Source organism: Alexandromys fortis, unplaced genomic scaffold (assembly GCF_014885135.2).
Source record: "Alexandromys fortis isolate MF-2015 unplaced genomic scaffold, M_Fortis_MF-2015_v1.1 scaffold_183, whole genome shotgun sequence".
Lineage (NCBI taxonomy): Eukaryota > Metazoa > Chordata > Mammalia > Rodentia > Cricetidae > Alexandromys > Alexandromys fortis.
In genome coordinates, this window is record NW_026068079.1 from 745,429 (window position 1) to 763,860 (window position 18,432).

At 41.4% G+C, this 18,432-nt stretch overlaps 1 protein-coding gene across 1 annotated transcript in view; it reads right to left on the minus strand.

The window, feature by feature from the left end:
- Window positions 1–576: 576 nt before the first annotated feature.
- The window catches only part of Pappa (pappalysin 1), a 235,453-nt gene continuing 217,597 nt past the window's right edge, over window positions 577–18,432 (minus strand). The window contains exon 22 of the mRNA XM_050121835.1: window positions 577–10,213. Coding sequence (XP_049977792.1) covers window positions 10,106–10,213 — 108 coding nt within the window. The 3' untranslated portion in view covers window positions 577–10,105. The remainder of the gene's footprint in view (window positions 10,214–18,432) is intronic.

Sequence of the window (18,432 nt, forward strand, 5' to 3'; positions counted from 1 at the left end):
AACCCTTCACAACCCTGTAACGATGGCTATCTATCAACTTTTTCTACTTAGCTTCAGTAGCTTTCGTCCTTAGGGTACTTGAATATTATTAACTTAGGCTTTTGCTTTAAATAGACACAAAATGTGACAAGAAAAGGTCTGGTCTATGCTGTATATATCTCAAGGTTAGGGTTTGATTTGGGGCCATTCATTATTTTAAAATTGAATCAATATAACTCTGAGCCTTGGTTTCTCTAATCAGCATGACTGAGTCTTGTGATTCCTATAATCGCAGTGTTTCATTAGAATTAAAAGAAAATACTGATCCACTTCCTCATATTAAAGAAATGTATGCTTTCTCCATGCTTGCTCTTCTTGTCACACATTTGAAGCATATTCCAGGAACTATGGGATCATGCTGATTTTAATTTTTTAAATTTCTGTTCATTCCAGACCCATGCAATAGCTTGGTGTTGCAGCCAAGGTTTGTCTTGTTTCAGAGATGAACACAAGCTTCATGGCTTGCAGAGCGTCTGTCTTGGTGACATGAAAGTGATGCAAGTCTTCCCCATGTAAACACTAGGGAGCTGGGATGAGTGCCAGACACCTCACCTGCCTGCCTCCTTTTCTGCTATGAGTCAGGGATGTGAGTGGAGAAATGGAGAGGATAAAGGAGCGGTGAGCAGCATTTTCTAAGTACCCGCAGTACTTGCTAGGCTTCCCTTAAACTGTCCATGGTTTCCCTAGCTCATCCCAGTTTGGATGGGAAATCTGAAAAGAGCTAAGAAGCAGAGTATTTCTCAGGATACCACAGTGTTCTTACAGTTGTGATCCCAGATGCCTTCGGAGACCTTCCCCAGTGCTCTCCTACTGTGGAGACGTCATCACCGTACTTCCTTTGTTAGAGTATTAACTCTGTTTCTTTTGTTATTTATTTTGTTTTGGATATGTTTCAATCTGGCCTAAAATTCACTATGCATCTGGGAATAAGGATGAACTTCTCATCCTCAGCCATCTGCCTTCCACACATTTGAATAATAGGCATGTACCATTGTGCCTGTTTCATGCAATGGAGAGATCAAACCCAGACTTCCATCGGTGCCCAACGTTCTGTTCTGAGTCATATGCCCAGAAGGTTTTCCAAATCCTGATCACCTGATCTCACTTTATTTTCCTGAATGATAACTTTATCTAATTAAGTCATTGAACAGGAAAGAAAAGTTTTTTTTAAAGTCCTGTGACATTGAGTCAGGCTGTGGTGGTGCATGCCTTTAATCCCAGCACTTGGCAGGCAGAAGCAGTTGGATCTCTGTGAGTTTGAGGCCAGCCTGGTCTACAAGAACTAGTTCCAGAACAGGCACCAAAAGCTACAGAGAAACCTTTTCTTGAAAACAAACAAACAAACAAAACAACAACAACAATAAAAAACAGCCGTCCTGTGACATTTTCACATGAGCAGTGATCACTGCTTTTCCGGGACTACCTAGTGTTTCCTCAGGTATTCATGTGTATCTTCTCTCAGTCCTTCTAATTTTTGCTTTTCCACTGCCACTTACGGGGACTTCCTCACAGTTCATAGCTGCTGTGTTCCCCACTCTTGCCACCATTACCCTAGCTCCCTGTCGAATATTGAATACCTGAGTCCTTTTCAAGTAGAGCACCGTGCTTTATTGTTGAAATCTTTCTTAGGTTGATCGATGCAATGATGGTCTCGTCGTTTCATCCAGCACCTACACTTTCTCGTTACCAGCTCCTTCTGTCTTCGCAAAGGCACAGACAGATTGTACCTCAACTTCCTTTCCTCCACAGCAGCACTTTCTTTCAACTCAAGCCTTGTTCCTTTAGTGCTGAAAACTTTACTCAGAGGATGACAGACCCCTGTGATGAATATCATTGGCGCATACCTTTAATCCCAGCACACAAGAGGCAGAGGCAAGAGGATCTCTGTGAATTCTAGGTCAGCCTGGTCTACAAAACCAGAGTTCGGAGACAGGTTCCAAAACTATGGAGAAACTCTGTCTCGAAAAACCAATAAACACAAAACAAAACAAACAAAACAAAAGAATAATAGAAAAGCAGTGCTTTTATCCTAAGTTCTGATTGCTGCCACTCAGCTTGTTAGTCATGGAAATTTTATAAAATTCTTTTTATGTTCATAGTTAGCTGCATTTAACTGCACATGAGTCTTATCACTAACAACTCATTATGGAGCCAGGAGTGGTGTCACACACCTTTAATCCCAACAGAGGCTGTCAGATCTCTGTATCAAGACCAACCTAGTCTATAGAGCAAGTCTCAGGACAGCTAGAGCTAGACAGAGAAGCCCTGTCTCAAAAACAGGCAAACAACTAAAACCTAGCTATGGGGTAGAGGAGTATTTAGCAATGATTTTTGTTGCTTGGCTAGTGACTTCCCTTCTGACTCTCAGTATACTGTGCTTTTATAGCTTGTCCTGACTTCCCTTGTCTTGATTTTACGTATAACTCTTACTGATGTCCCCCAAATGTTTTTTGTACAAAACTCATGTCTTTATACATCAGCACACAGACAAGTATTTTGAGATGCCTTCTGGTGGGACAGCCAGCCAACAGCTTAGTGGGCAGTGCCACTGTTATAAAATACCTATGAAAGAATCATGCTAGGGTAAATTGTTCTTATTCATTTTAAAAATAAATTCAACAATAAAATTGGTATGTTATTAATGCTTACCATAGCACCTTTGATCTCAATATGAAGAGAGCCAATGCAACCTGTAGCAGGAATTTTCTAAATCACTGAAAACTTATCTTTAAAAAGATATACAATTAAGAACCTTATGAAGGGGCCGGGCAGTGGTGGCACACACCTTTGTGTGACATTTCACTTGTGTTTTAATAAGTAAAGCTTGCCTGGGGATTGGAAAAGTAAACCAGCCACACTGGCCAGCCTTACCGACCTGTCAGCAATGACACACACCTTTAATCCCAGTAGCCACATTTGTTGCCATAGAAACCAGACGGTGCATGCCTTTAATCACAATGGTACAAGCCTATAATACCATCCCTAGAGAGGATTATAAAACAGGAAGAAACAGCTCTCAAACATAGTCTCATTCTGAAATTCCTGGAGGCAGGATCACCATTTTTGACTGAGGTCGAGGTAAGAGCCAGTGATGGGTTGTTTTGCTTTTTGGGTCTTTAGGTTGAACCACAGTATCAGTCTTTGAACTTTTGTTAATTGTGATTCATACCCTTAATCCCAGCACTTAATAAATCATGGCAGGGGGCTCTCCAGATCTCCATGAGTAAGAGGCCAGCCTGGTCTACAGAGTGAGTTTTAGGATAGCCAGGGCTACACAGAAAAGCCCTGTCTTGAAAAACAAAACAGCAAACAAAAAAGGAACCTTATGATGTTGATATTTTATTTTCATTTCACAGATAGGAAGACAAAACCTTAAAACAATTTAATAATTTTCCAAAAACTGCCTAGTTACCTACTAACTGGTGACTGGAGAACAGTAAAAATGTTCTACATAGAGAGAAAGCAGCAATATTTCCATCTCAGCTATCGGGTACATGAATGGACTGGATGACTAAGTGTTCATTGTTTTATTTATTATTTTAACACAAATTCATTTTGAAAATTTAGTACATATACATTGTATTCTAATCAAATTCACCCCTCATCGTCTCGTTCCCCTTCCACCTCTGCAGACATCCCTTTTCCAAGGTAGTCTTCTCACTTTATTGGTTTTTGGTCTGACACTTGTTTAAATAGGTTTGCTTGTATGAGCTTGGGTAGAGGGTTTTTTACTGGAACATGGGCACCTTGCCAACTGCTGAAACATTGAAGAAAATAACACTTCTCTTCACCTGCAACCATGAAGTGGCAGTGACACCATAGAGAGAGGCATCACAACCAGAGCCCTGTCCCAATCCCTAATACATGATGGAATGTTGAAGGACCCCCCAGTTCCTCACAGGTTTATGTAGTACCAACATCTGTAGTGAGCTCAAGAGTGCAACAACCATGTTATAACCAAAAGACAGGATGTGATCTGTTTTGTTTTTGTTTCGCTGGTTCTTTTTAATGAAAATAAAGAATAATCTCAGAGGTTATTGTTGAAGACAGAGTTCAAAGAGCAATATATAGTGACAAGTGGTGTATGCTTCAGGGCCACAAAGTGGAAATGTCTTACAGTGAATAATAATGTTGGCTAGGTTGTGCATGTACAAAATATAAATATCCTTTAGGAATTATGTAGAAGATTTGGTACACATCAAATTCAATTTAATGTTTTTCATTGATTTTTCTAAGTTATATACTCACATATTCTCTTTCATGTTATTGTGTGTATGTGTGTGTGCGCGCACACACATGCACACATGTCCATTCTATAAGACTCTACAGTAGACAAAAAACACACAACAATATGTTTAAACAGACAAGCTATTATATATTTTCATAATATAGAACTTTAAGGTATAGTAATCAACAGTGGCAAAATATTTGTCTTTGACATTATTTTTGTGTATGTGTGTCAGATCCAAACTGTAACTGAGACCAGAAAGAACAATATGAAAACATAAATCCATGAGAAGAGGATAAAAAATACCATGAACAGCAAAATATGTCTGAGTATTTAAAACCATATAGAAAAAATAAATTAGATGAACCATTGTGTAAATATAAATTAAAAAAGATGACATTCTTAATAAATAAAGTTAACTATTTACATTTTTATATATTGCTGAAAGCTTAACTTAGATCCATAAAAACACATCAACAGGAAAAATAAAAACCCAACCCAAGAGCAGCACGTTCTGCGCGTGAGGTACAGGAAGAAGGTTAGAGTTGTATTTAGTTTTTGGTGTTTACTTTGCTTTTATCTTTCTTTTAACTCTCTCTCTCTCTCTCTTCCTTTTTCTTTCTTTTTTTTGTTTTTTTGTGGCTTTTTTTGTTTTTTTTTTTTTTGTTTGTTTGTTTTTGTTTTTTACAGTAGAGCAGTAGAATTCTCATGAGAACAGATTCTAAGCACTTCAATGAAGAGTCATATTTTTTGGTTGTATTCCAGAAGGTGCCAAACAGATTCTAAGATCATAATAATTAGAAAAAAACCTCAATAATTATGATAATAATAAAAAGGTATAATATGATACATAAATATGGAAGAGCAGTTTGTAATATGAGTACATTTTCTCTAGATGAGATCACAGTTTTGTAAATATTACATTTAAGTATATATATACACACATATATGTACAACTATATATACATGTGCATATATATGTAAATTTTTATTTATATATAATATCTTTATATAGATAGGAATCTGCAGACAGGTTATTGGTTATAGAGACCCAAGACAGTAACTCAATAATTGTTCATAGTTCTCCTCTCACTGACTGCTGGTGTGAAGTTTAAGAAGCCCAACTTATACTCAGAATGTTATCGCTCTTATTACTGAAGCACATGATGTGGAAACTAAGTGTAGGAAGGGAGGAATCTTCTGGAGGAAAGATGTCAGACCCTCTTACTCTGCAAATTATTAATGCCCCCTCCAAATCTTAACCAGATGGCAGGAGCCTGACTTTTACACTGTAGGAAGTCACTGGATTTTGGTCAAATTGTTGAATTGGTAAAGGCCAGAACAAGGGAGGAGAAACTTGCAGTTATCTACAGAGAAAAAGTCCCTTGTGCACTCTCTTAAGGTGAACTGTAATCCAGGCATTCTGGGTTTATGCCTTGAAATGTCAGTCAAGCGCTCCCTAGGTCTGAAAAGGGCAATAGACCTATGAATTCTTGAACAACAACCTCGGGACTTTGCACCAGGTGGTATCTACAAGAGATTACACAGTCCATGTAAAAGCCTCAAGGACTCATGATCCTCTATCCTCCCACTGTGAGGTAGGTAAGTAGTAGTATCCCCATATTTCAGCTAGAGAAACTGAGGCAAATGTGGAGGCAATCTGATGACGTGTTCAAGATCACTGAGTGAACTGACTAATGCCTGGAGTCAAACATTCTGGACCTTTGTGCAGACACATAAACCTCTACCTTCATTGCTATTACATTACTCTTACAAAGGAAATAACAGCTAGAAATTTGGCAAAACTTGAATAAATTACAAAAAGAGGATTTTATAAAATTCATTTTGTATTTAGTTCTTTACTTTGTTTTCTTCCTCAAAATTCATTGGGATCACCTGTCTGGTCATGTAGCAGCTTCTTAGGAACTGGGCTATGGAGGATGGTTCTGAGTGTGATCTTCAGGAAATTCAGGGCCAGACTGGCAAATATAAATAACTTATAGTGTGACAAGGACAAAGACATAGTTTATCTCCTTAACATTTGGTAAAACCGGTATTAACTCCCCCCAGACCCCTCTGCCATAGACAGTCAAAAAAAAAAAAAAAAAAAAAAACAATGTCCCACTAAAAGTAATTCAAGGGAGAAAATGCCTTACTTCCTGGATCTACCACAGTGTATAGAAAACAGCAGACAGTGCCATAAAATCCCATCTTCATCTTCTGGAGAAATCTCTGTGTCATCTCTACATACTTTGTAGAATAAACAGTTTCCTCGAGGAAGAATAAAAATACGATTCATATTCTTAGGTTTTGATGATACACTTTAGTTCTGTGCAATCATATTGTCTTCTATTAATTTCTATCCTTACAACTTTGTCACCATCAATTTATTTCTCACTTGAACTAGTTCCAGAACACACACACACACACACACACAGACACACACACACACACACACTTAACAGGACTATAGTTTTCCTCCTCTTCTGCTCTTCCCTTTTCTTTCATTTCTTTTTCTACTTATTTCTTTAAAAACAATCACACAGGTAAGACCTTTAACAAACTGACAGTTAAAGCCAAGTTAAATCGAACCTGGAAGGGAGGTAGCTGAAATCTGTCCCAAAGAATTATTTTCAACAAATAGCATTTAAGCATTGGCCAAAGTGGGAATGAGACAGAGAATGGTCTCGGCAGTGGCCCAGTGTGCTGAGGCCAAGTGCGGCAGCTGATTTCCTCCCTTTCCAAAAGCCTGCTATTTAAGACTATTAATCTCTCCTCTGCTTTACACCCCTCTTCACCTACCCACACTGACTTCCCCAGGACTGACTGCCTTCCCACACTGACTTCCCATACGAGGTTGTTGGCACAAAATCTAGGGGTATTGCAAGTCCTCTGGGCAGACAGTGAGTTGCGGTTTGGAACAATTTCGCAGATGGGGCCTAGAGAACTGTCCACCTCGTCTTTGCTTCCTTGCTGCTAACAGCCTGATACTTCTTCAGCTGCAGAACTGTGCTTTAGGGGCCCGAAGCTGTGGCTGTCCAACAGTGTTGCAGACCCGCCTCCTCCTGATTACCCCATTGTCTGGAGCAGATGATTGAGGGGATGTGACAGGGAGTTTATTCTCAGGAAGAAAATGAAACTGAGAATCAGTGCATTGCACAAATACAGCTGACTGTCCTGCACTAAGAGAAGATCCTCTGAATTACACATCCCTTGTGGGCATGAGACAGGCTACCAGTTGTGTAGCTTCTTTTATCTAATAGGCTCAGCAAATATGAATTTGCTCCTAGCAGGTTTGATTGACAGCAAGGAGAAAACAGGATGGGATTTTGCCTGGAAAGGCCCACTTCACTGTATGAATCTTCAAAGAGGAGCCAGCCTCCAGAAATTGGCTGGAGAGTAGGGACAGATGACAGTGGGAGGGAAGAGAGACTTGGATGAGGAGTGATTGACAGACATTCTTATGCTCTTTCTTCAGTTTCCATGACTCTACTATTAATAATGTCATCTTTGGGTCTTAGGTGGTTTCAGTACTACTATGGGCATAATTGTTGGATGGGCTGGTCCTGTACTACTCTTTAGCTTGTTCTAAGCTGACACAACATATCTAGTCAAGAGAGGGGCCTGAAGGGTTGGCAAAAGGTTCAGGATCCTGGAGAGTTAATTGTTCTCATATTTTGTTAAGGATTGGTCCTAGTAATTAGAGTGGGGAGTGCTCTATGTATATATGTGATATGCTCTTGGAGGATCCAAAGTACTTGGCCATTACATCAGTGGCCACCTCTCCATTCTAGACTTCAACTGCAGAGGACAAGCTTCATACAGGACAAGCTGCACAGTCTAAGCACTGCATCCTTATTTGTGGGCACCTGTGGGAAAAGCACCTTGATACATTTCTTGATATTACAAACCACTGATGGTCAATAAATAGCTTTTCAAATATTCTTGGTCAGTAGGAAAAAGCTATTGGTCAGAATATGAAAACACAGTTTGTGGAGTTGCTGTTGGTCCTAGTAGAAAGGGGAGCATGATAGATTACCAATGGAACCCTTAGATGCAGGGTGGCTGCACGTGGGCTGACAATTGCATTCTGTTCCAGACTTTGCTTGTACTAGTTATTCCCACTAAACCTGAGATCAACTGATATCCTGTCATCTTTAAGTTATACAGTTCATTTAGATCTTGCCATCTCCTTGCTTCCCAGCTGCATGTTTCACAAATTATATCAAATTTAACTACTCTATACACCTCAACCTGTGTTAATCTCTTCCCATATTAATTTAGGGGATGTGTATAGGTAACCGGAAAAACAGAGGCCCTGCATACATTGTTAGCTTCCATGTACGGTTGACTCATTTCCTCTTAATGTTTGAAAACTAAATATGGGAGGAGGAGAAGGAGTGGAGATCAACAGTGAATGTGGACAGATGCCCTAGCATCTAGGAAAGTATGGTGACTGTGCTGGGTGCTGAGTCTGGATCTCCAGAACTTCTTAATGTTCCTCTCCTCCTCTAGAATACCACCTACGTTGTTCATATCCAAGACATTTTAGAACTGCATCTGCTTAGAGTAATAGTGGGAGTCTGAAGACCAAAGCTTGCTCCAGCCTAGGGAGCTGGGAAAACTTAAAGAAGGATAGTAATCCAAATCATGAGCATTCCAACAGCCTCTGGTGGCCCCAGCATCCCCAGGCTTAACACTGTTCCACTTGATTAGAAAATCTAACACTGGTTCAGATATTCTCAGGAAGGGCTTGAGCATCTGATATCTCTCAAGTCTTTTCCAGAATAAGAAGTCCACTCAAGGAGGACTTAAGCCTGTTAAAGTTTTTTTTCTTGAAGATGGGCCAAGAAGTGAGGAACTCTGAAATAATATGAATCACTTTTAAGGCAGTCTAGTTGACTATACGGAGTCTGTCCTAAGCTAGTTTCTACCACCAAAGAGCACTCAGTGTATGGGCAGAGCAGCAGGAATAGCAGCAGGTGTGGTCCGAAGGGGGAGATCTGGAGAACGGGTGGATCTGGAAGGCATTTGAAGACCTCAAGTCTCAAGCAGGGAGCTGATAGAATACAGGACTCTGCAGTCCTAAGCCATTTCCAGCTCAGCCTTACACCCTGGTGTTGGGGCAAAATTCCCATGGCAGCAGAATAAAATGGGGAGCTTTGCACCCATTGGAATATTTACTTACTCTTGGTCCCTAGTTCCCTAGAAGATTCATAGTCACAAACCATTCACTTCTGGTCTCAAAACCTACATAATGATGTATGCACTACATTTTCTGTGACTTGGATTCTGAGTTATATTTGCTTTTCAGTCCTTGTTGTAGTTTCTATAAGTCTCTTTCTCCCAAGGACAGTGTTGGCTGGAAGCCTGGGAAAGGCAAGAGTGAGATGCGCTTTTGTTGTTGTTTTGTTTTTCCAGTTGTTTTCTGCTTATTTTCTAAAACTGCCCTCACACAGATGTTTGTTTGGGTGTGTATGCATGCATGTGCACTAACCACAGATGTGCATACTCCTTGATAGAAAACATGATTTTGTTGTTGTTGCTTTGGGCTGTGGTCATGTGACAAATGGTTAGAATTTTCAGAGGCTCTGGGACTACATGCTGTGTACGTAATCCATCTTAGACTGTGGGATAGTATGCCATTCTATCATTCAACATGGTGAGATTCAGTTCATTGCCCCACAGTTGGTTCTTCCTGGGTGAAATTAAAGGCAGACCGGTTGGGTGCTAAGGATCCCTGGTGTGGAGAGGCCATTTCATTGAGCAGCAGACTGTGAAATCAATACCAGAGGGATGCGGGTCCTGGCGTTGGGAAATCTTGGACAATTCCTTTGTTTAGCCATGACTGTATCCCCGAAGGTCTTTCCGGCTGTGTTCTTGGGCTTCAGGGTCCCGACAGGCACAGTCATCTTGTAGGTCACAGGACATAGGAAAGGGAGTGACCTGAAGAGAGAAAACACCGGGATAAATCAGATGGTTTGGTTTAGCTTTCAGTGTGGTGGTAAAGAGCAAGAAGACAATCAGAGATTTGAAACAGAGACTTAAGGTCACGTCACGGTTCTACCTTTGTGACACTATGATAACCTTTTCTGCTGTCCCAGGGTCACTTTCACAGCAGGTTGCATTTGGAGAGACAACTGCTATAGAGAAGGAAATGCTCTTTTCATAGAAGAAATTCTGATTCCCCTTTACAGCTCTCCACCAGCTGCCCTTTTATCAATGATGAAATTGAAACCAGCAAAGGGACACTCTTTGCTGAAAGTAAGTGATCTGCTACTTAAAGTAAAACAAGCTACTTCTCTCTGTGCCTCGGAAATAACTGAGTAAGTTATAGGGGCTGAGTGGCATGGGTAGATATCGTTATGAGTGCTAATACAGTTCTACAGTGGAGAAGAAAGCTAACAAAGAAAACTGTTGTGATCAATAAATTAAAATAAAAGATGTGAACATATCTTTTCAATGAACATAGCTCTCTGACATACTGTATTTTTGATTTGGAGAGGCAAAAATAAAATCAAAAGAATGTATGAAACAAGCTTATATGACCTCTAACGGAGCCTGGAGTCCCAAGTAAGAAGCATTTTACACAAAAGTTTTGAATTAAATTTTTTGTGAGAACCTTTCTTGGAAACAGAATTTAGCATAAGAAAAAACGAGAGGCCAAAGTTCCATTCCCAGTCCACCCTGTCATGTGCTCTGTGACCTTGGCTGGCTGGCCTTTCTAGAAAGTGGTAGGAAAAGCCCAACAGAGCAAGTGTCTTCCCCATCCGGCAGATGATCCGTCTTCCCAAAGATTGCAGTGTAATCCCTGCTGAGTCCCAGCCTGAACTAACGTAAGCCGATTTCACCGTATTGCATCATGACATTTGTTTGTAACTTTCCCCAGGGTCCCCCATCTGCGCGGATGGGTTTAATGACCTCATTCGCCTCCTGCCTAGGCAGGGTCTCCAAGTGCTCACTTTGTCTCTGAAAGCATCTTTGTCTTCCTTGTTCGTATATATTTGTAGACTAATTCTCTCTCTCCCCTCCCCTCTCTCCTCTCTTAGCCTCCATACTAACCATCTTTCTCAATCCTGAAATTTTTGCAATAATTCAAACTGAAGTGTTAATCTTGTTCCCTCTCTGTCACTTATTTCCGGCATGACCTTGAACATGTGACAAGATCTGGAGTCTTAGCAAACTCATTCATTATGTAGGAACAATAGAAGTACATCTTTATGTTTCCTGACACTGTGATGAAGGATAAATAAAATAGCTCATGAAAAATACCTAGTAAAGGTTTCATAAACTAAGTGATCAATCATACAGACATATATTCATGGACACAGATTGCAGACACACTGATATGGCTCCCTCCCACCAATTCTTTGATACTGAACTAGAGATAGGGTCAGTCTTGTTCATTATAGTTTTCTTAGAGCCTGAGCCACAGAAATAGTGAGATGCTCTTTGTTTCCCCTGCCATACCCTACCCCCTATGCCTAAAACAGCTCTTTGCTTCACCTTTCAATTAAAAGATACTTTACTTGGTGCCATGCTAGTCAGCTTCAGTCTTCTCTCTTTCGAGCACCTGCCTCTCAAATTACACCCACTCTTCCTTCTTCAGGGCATTTACAGCCTAGCTGCTAAGGCAGTGGTTCTCAACCTGTCAGTCACAACCTTTTTTGGAGGTTGACTGACCCTTTTATAGAGGTCGTGTATTAGATATCCTACATATCAGATACTTACATTACGATTCATGACAGTAGCGAAATTACTGTCATGAAGTGACAACAAAAATAATTTTACGGTTGGAGGTCACCACAACACCAGAAACTGTATTTAAGGGCCACAGCATGAGGAAGGCTGCTCTGCTCTGAGGACTTGTTTGTGGAGAAAAAAATTTAAACATTCTCTCTAGAATCTACTGTATTCTTTCCTAGACTTATTTCCCATAGATTCTTCATCTTCAGGAGGAACACACATGTTAGAACTGTAAAAGACACACAGAGACCGAGCCTAGATCGAAGACAAATTCCAGTAGCCAACTAGATGTGGAGAGTCCCATGCTGCTAGCCCAAAGGCCTGGACCGCACCTCCTTGATTCAGGCTCACTGTGTGCTTTGAAGAAATTACCTCTCTGTCATGGTCCATAGTTTCACCATGTATAAAACAGAGATTAGAACAGCAACAATGCTACATATGACTGTAAGGTCCGTGCAAGAGAAAACACACAGAATCTGTAAAACAGGGCCCAGTCTATAGGGTTTGCTCAGTGAGGAATAATATATGCTAAGTCAGGCTTTTCTCTCACATATCCACCATCTTGTCAGCCTCTTGTCCCTTCCCTCCTCCAGAGCTCCTGCCCCCTCTTTTGGCCGTGCTCATCTGCCTTTAAAACATCCCAGTTAGCACTAATGTCTTCTTTAGATTCTCTGTGTAATTCTTTCCCACCAGAGCAACTTCACATACTGCACAGATAAGCATTTAACAAATTCTGTTTTTTGGAAGAAAATTCAAACTCTCTGCTGTAGTCCAGGGCACAACACCATCTGAGCACTGTATGATTCTCAGCCTTCATATGCCTCTTTTCTCCTTCATCTTCGGGGCTGGAGCCCCTTAGAGTTTTTCAAACACTACAATTTTTTAGTAGGATTTTTACATTGTAGCCTTTGTCCGTTCAGATTCCTGCGTCTTAACTGCTCTGTCACATGTCTTAGCTCAAGACCTCCTCACCTTTCTCTTTGATCTTAGGAGAGCACACAACATTACATTTCAGTCTTCTTGCACAGAATTGTTCTCACTTGGGGTCTGCTCGGTCTGGGAAGGAGGCGGGGCAACTGTTGAACTGAATTTTGGCTGAGTGATGGCCCCAAGTGACTCATCCACACGTGGATGTACAACAGACGGAGCGTAGCACAGGTCGTGGAGGCCCCGGTCATAGACACACTTTCTGATAACTTTGCACAGACCCCTTCCTTTTTAAAACTGCAGTTTCCCAATTTATATAATACACGTTGATATTTATGATTTAACAACCAATATGGCTGAAAATATTTCTCTGTATGGGAAAAATAAGAAAGCAGAACCCTGTCCAAAACAAAAAAAAAAAAAATGTTTGATATCATGGTGTGTGTGTGGTGTTAAGTCTGGGGTCTTATATATGCTAGGTAAACCCTCTCCCACTGAGTTGCTCATACCTCCTTCCTAGGAACTTGGAAAACACTTTCCCCAACAAACTCTGCCTTTCCTATTTCCTTCCCTACCCTCTTCAGTTCTCTTAGTGTCTCCAAGTCTCCAAAGTTGCAGGCAGAGCTCCAGCACCAGCTGATTCTCACACTGCTTTGGCTGTGTTTGGATGAGATCTCTATGCTCTGTCCTACCAAGGTCATGGTGGGACACATTGCTTAGCCTTATTACAGGGGGTGGGGGCTTGCTCTTGTTCCACTTAGTATACCAGACTTTGTTGACTCTCCAAGGGAGGCCTTACCTCTTCTGAGAAGTGAAGCAGGGGAGGTATGGCAGTAGGTGGTGGGGAAAGAAGAAAGAGAGGAAGAAGGAACAGGGGCTATTATGTAAATTTTTTAAAAGTTAAATAAAAATAAGAAAAAACAAAAAAGAGAGACATATCTGAAATTAAACAGTGAAAAATATAATTAGAATATGATCAAAGTCTGGAAGACTTGGTCTCCAAATAGGAATCTTGAGTTTCACTGTGTTCTTTAAATACAGGTGTATTAATAAGACCGTGATGGAAGTTTAGAATTTACTTGTAGGCTCCAAGTAAGAGACAGAGGCCTGCATAAAGTTTGTACAATGTTCTGATGAGGAATCAAAAAGTCAGCTCCTCTACAAACCAGCTCTGAGATCTTTGTCTCTGAAGGTGAACTGAGCCTGAGCTAATCTCAACCTGCATTATCTCATTCACCGCTTCCCAGCAACCCTAATAAGGCAGCTATTCTTATTAGCCCCAGCTTATACCTTAGAGGAAACTAAGATGCGAAGGCGTGAGTCACTAGCTGGCACGAGGCCAGGGACATTCATCTGTGTTTACCAGCATCTCTCAGTGCCACCCTAGACCCCTAAAGAACAAGAAGAGGAGTCAGACTCATCTTACTGCAAAAGAAAAAAAATCTAGGTTTAGGGACAAAAAACACAGTCTGATATAGTAAAAGCCATGAGCCTGATTTCCAGTCTCTGAATCCCTACTCAGCTTCTCTTCCAGGTGACTTGCCACAGAAATCTGCCACACACCATGGTGGCCAGATCAGATCATAACTGAAGATTCCCAGTAACCATGTAGCTATGTTGTCCCAAGCCAAGCTCTGCTAACAAGACAGGATCAATGACTCAAAGTAGGAATCTCTCCCTTTTCCTCGTGGCTAAAGAATGGTGTTCAGGCCTGAGTTTTCTCCATCTGGGTGAGCTACCTATGCTAACCCCTTCATCTATGGGTGTGAATAGCTCAGGAATGCAGTTTGGGCAAATATACCACAAAGCTCTGGCTGTAGCTCTTGTCTAGGGTTGGGAAACAGGCAAGGACTGGATTCTGACTCATACTCACTGGAGAGGTAATAGAAAGTCCTCTCTCTCTCTCTCTCTCTCTCTCTCTCTCTCTCTCTCTCTCTCGTGTGTGTGTGTGTGTGTGTGTGTGTGTGTGTGTGTGTGTTGAGGAACTAAGAGGTATCCTATGTTGACAGTCTGAAAGCTTTGGTTCTGCCACCCCTATGCTATGGCACTTTGGGTCAATCACTGTATCTTCCCAATTCTTAGGGATTGCTTAGTGTGCATATAATTCATTAACAAGGCAAGTAGAAGACATGACACATTATAAACACTATGTTTCTTGGGAGTGGGGTGGATACAGCACAATCAATGGATAGAGTGTACAAGTGTGAGTAAAATATTCATGTTTATGAGTATTGTATTAACAGTGAGGAAATCTACTGGGAGAGATGGAAAGAGAACTTGGATTGAAGTGCTTGCCCTGTGATTGACTTAAGGTATACTCTCAAGAAAATCACTTTTTTTTTCTGGGCTTTGGGTTTTTTGTTTGTTTGCTTCAGTAAAATGAAGGCAATAAGAATCCTATCTGGAGAGATTTTCCAGGAAGAAAAATGCAGCAGAGTGTATTCCACAAAATCTGTGTTCATGAAATGATGGTGATAATTATCATGATGGTACAGGCCATGGTGATGGTGATATTGGTCAGGACAATACCATCATTGATCATGACACGGTGAAGATGGTGGAGGGGATGATATTGATAATAGTGACATTGAATATAACACCTTGAGACAGAAGAATTGAATTCACTCATAGTAACAAATTGAAAGGGGTTTTTCCATGTCTGCTGCACATAAAAAGTCAGTGCCAATCTTGAACTGGAGGGAAACGGGGCACTTTTGGTATCTGTTATCACTGGGCATGGAAGAATTGCGCTGCTCTGCTTAGCTGGGCACTTGTACTCTGCTGCTAATTTTTTACTTTAGTCATATATATCCTACCTTCTAAGGAGCAGTCTCGGTTCCTCTAAGCTGATACTGTGCTTGCAATACTTGGTCTGTTTCCCTATTACCTTTGTAGAATGATCAGACATACTTGCCTGAGTGGTTAAAGTCTTATCCTTTTAGGCTTCTTTCTATTTCCTCTGTTCTCTGATCTGGCTTTACAAAGGGAGATGTGACTTTCTTCCCCCTTTCCCTAACTGATGTCTGGGTCCTAGAATAATCTGTGCCCTCTGCTAAGACACTCTTTCTTCCTTTCCCTTGTGTCTGCTCCTTTCTTAAATCTTTCAACTGAGGTCTGATGGATGTGTTGTGTCTCATCTGCTATGTAGCCTTTTCTATGAAAGTTTGTTAACACTCTTTATGTGCTATGTTGTCACCAATACTTGCTCAAAGTATTTAGATATTTGTCCTTACGATACTCTTAGTATGGCTGAGCCCAGTCCATTATTGTGCAGGGCTTATCACAGTATCTCTCCCATAGCAAGGGTTATTATCACACAGGTGACTGGAAAGCCCTTGTTACAGAGAAGCCTATCTAGAGTGTATGGATATGTATAAAGCAAGATACTTGCTATAAGCAGAGACACACAATGCTTTGACAATTCACAAGCCCATTGAAAGATGGTCAGAAAGTTTAGTGTCTGGTGACATGTTTATCAAATGTTATAGATTTTTATCTCAGACCTGCTAGTTACTGGTTGATGACCTTGACCTTTCTGAGTTTCATCAATACCTACAAGAGAGCTATTGTACTTGTGAAATGAAATGACAGAGAAAAGCAGGTAAGAGCGCATGTGACAGAGTCGACTATCATAACCACTCACTAGGACAGCTTGTCTAGTAGTAGAGGATCTTATCCCACAGAAGTCTCTGTCACCTTGTACCCTTACTTGACCTCTCAAGTCTTTTCTCTTCCTCAGCAGACAGTTCTGAAAACACCATGCACAGACTTTCCCGCCACCAGTCAGTGTGTAATAAGTCCTCAGCAGACACATTCTTGTGTTGGCAGCACCCCTGTGCTGTGGGTGAGTTTCTGAGTACCAGACTGGGCACTCAGAGGAAGGGACTTTCCCCTGATGGAGGCCAAGGGTATGGGTGAGAAGTAGACATAATAGAAAAGGTCAGAACATGAATCCAAGAAAGCCTTTCCTGTCCACTAAGAGGTTACCTCCTGGGGAAGATGGAGACAGGAGCAGAACTTTCTCCTGTTCCATGAAAACACAGAATAACCCCCAAGCTGGGCATCCTGGTATGGTAACAATACCTGAGAAAAACTGTTTCTGGGATAGTTGCCTTCATCCTCTACAGGGAGGTTCCCAAATTCATGTTCCCTTGCAGCCTGGGCTCACCATAAAACCTCTTCAGCCTACACTGGGAGGCACGAGAACAAAGCCCTGTTCACAGGTACTGTCACCTTCTGAGACTCAGCTTTGTGCAGAAGCAAGAACAGGACTTCTGTGTGACTTAGACAAAACTGGATTTGAATTTGAATTTTGCCAACCACTGATCAAAGAAACCTGGGAAAGCCTCATAACTATTTGGAGCCCAAGTTATTTTGTCTATTCTATACAAAGATGGTTCAAGAAGTTGGATCTTATTAACAAGGTACATTGAGCAATTTAAATAGAAGGGCATGTGACCTTAATGCAAGGTACTTTCCCTCCTCAATCTGGAATCTTAACTTTGAGAAGTATTAAACACTGGTGAGCCTACAAAATAACTATGACAACGTCACACACACTAAGAGAGTCATTTAGCATCTCTAGTCGATCCTTTTGGACATGGAGCACCACCATTCCATCCCCAAACCATTAACAATCATTGGGACGTCTCTCCTCCATCTTTAGGGAATTTGTCTCCCTGAAGTCCTGCAGACCTCATCATCACATTTTCACAAAGACAACTGAATGCACTGTCACTAGCTCCCCGCTCCTCATAGTCCCTAACAGGCCGGTCTCACAAGGTAGCAGCTGTGTCCATCTGGCTCCTACTGCAGGTACACAACCTCGTCCAGAGAAGATGCTCAGTGGAAAGTCGTCTCATTGAGGAAAATGGGATGTACTCACTCATATTTGGTTTCTAGCCATAAATAAAGGACATTGAGCCTATAATTCGGGTTCTTAGAGAAGCTAAATAAGAAGGAGAACCCAAAGAAAAACATATAGGCATCCTCCTAATATTAACCTTCATCAAGCGATGAAAGGAGACAGAGACAGAGACCCACATTGGAGCACCGGACTGAAATCTCAAGGTCCAAATCAGGAGCAGAAGGAGAGCGAGCACGAGCAAGGAACTCAGGACCGCGAGGGGTGCACCCATACACTGAGACAATGGGGATGTTCTATCGGAAACTCACCAAGGCCAGCTGGCCTGGGTCTGAAAAAGCCTGGGTTAAAACCGGTCTCACTGAACATAGCGGACAATGAGGACTACTGAGACCTCAAGAACAATGGCAATGGGTTTTTGAACCTACTGCAGGTATTGGCTTTGTGGAAGCCTAGGCAGTTTGGATGCTCACCTTACGAGACCTGGATGGAGGAGGGTGGTCCTTGGACTTCCCACAGGGCAGAAAACCCTGATTGCTCTTTGGGTTGACGAGGGAGGGGGACTAGATTGGGGGAGGGGGAGGAAAGGGGAGGTGGAGGTGGGGAAGAGACAGAAATCTTTAATAAA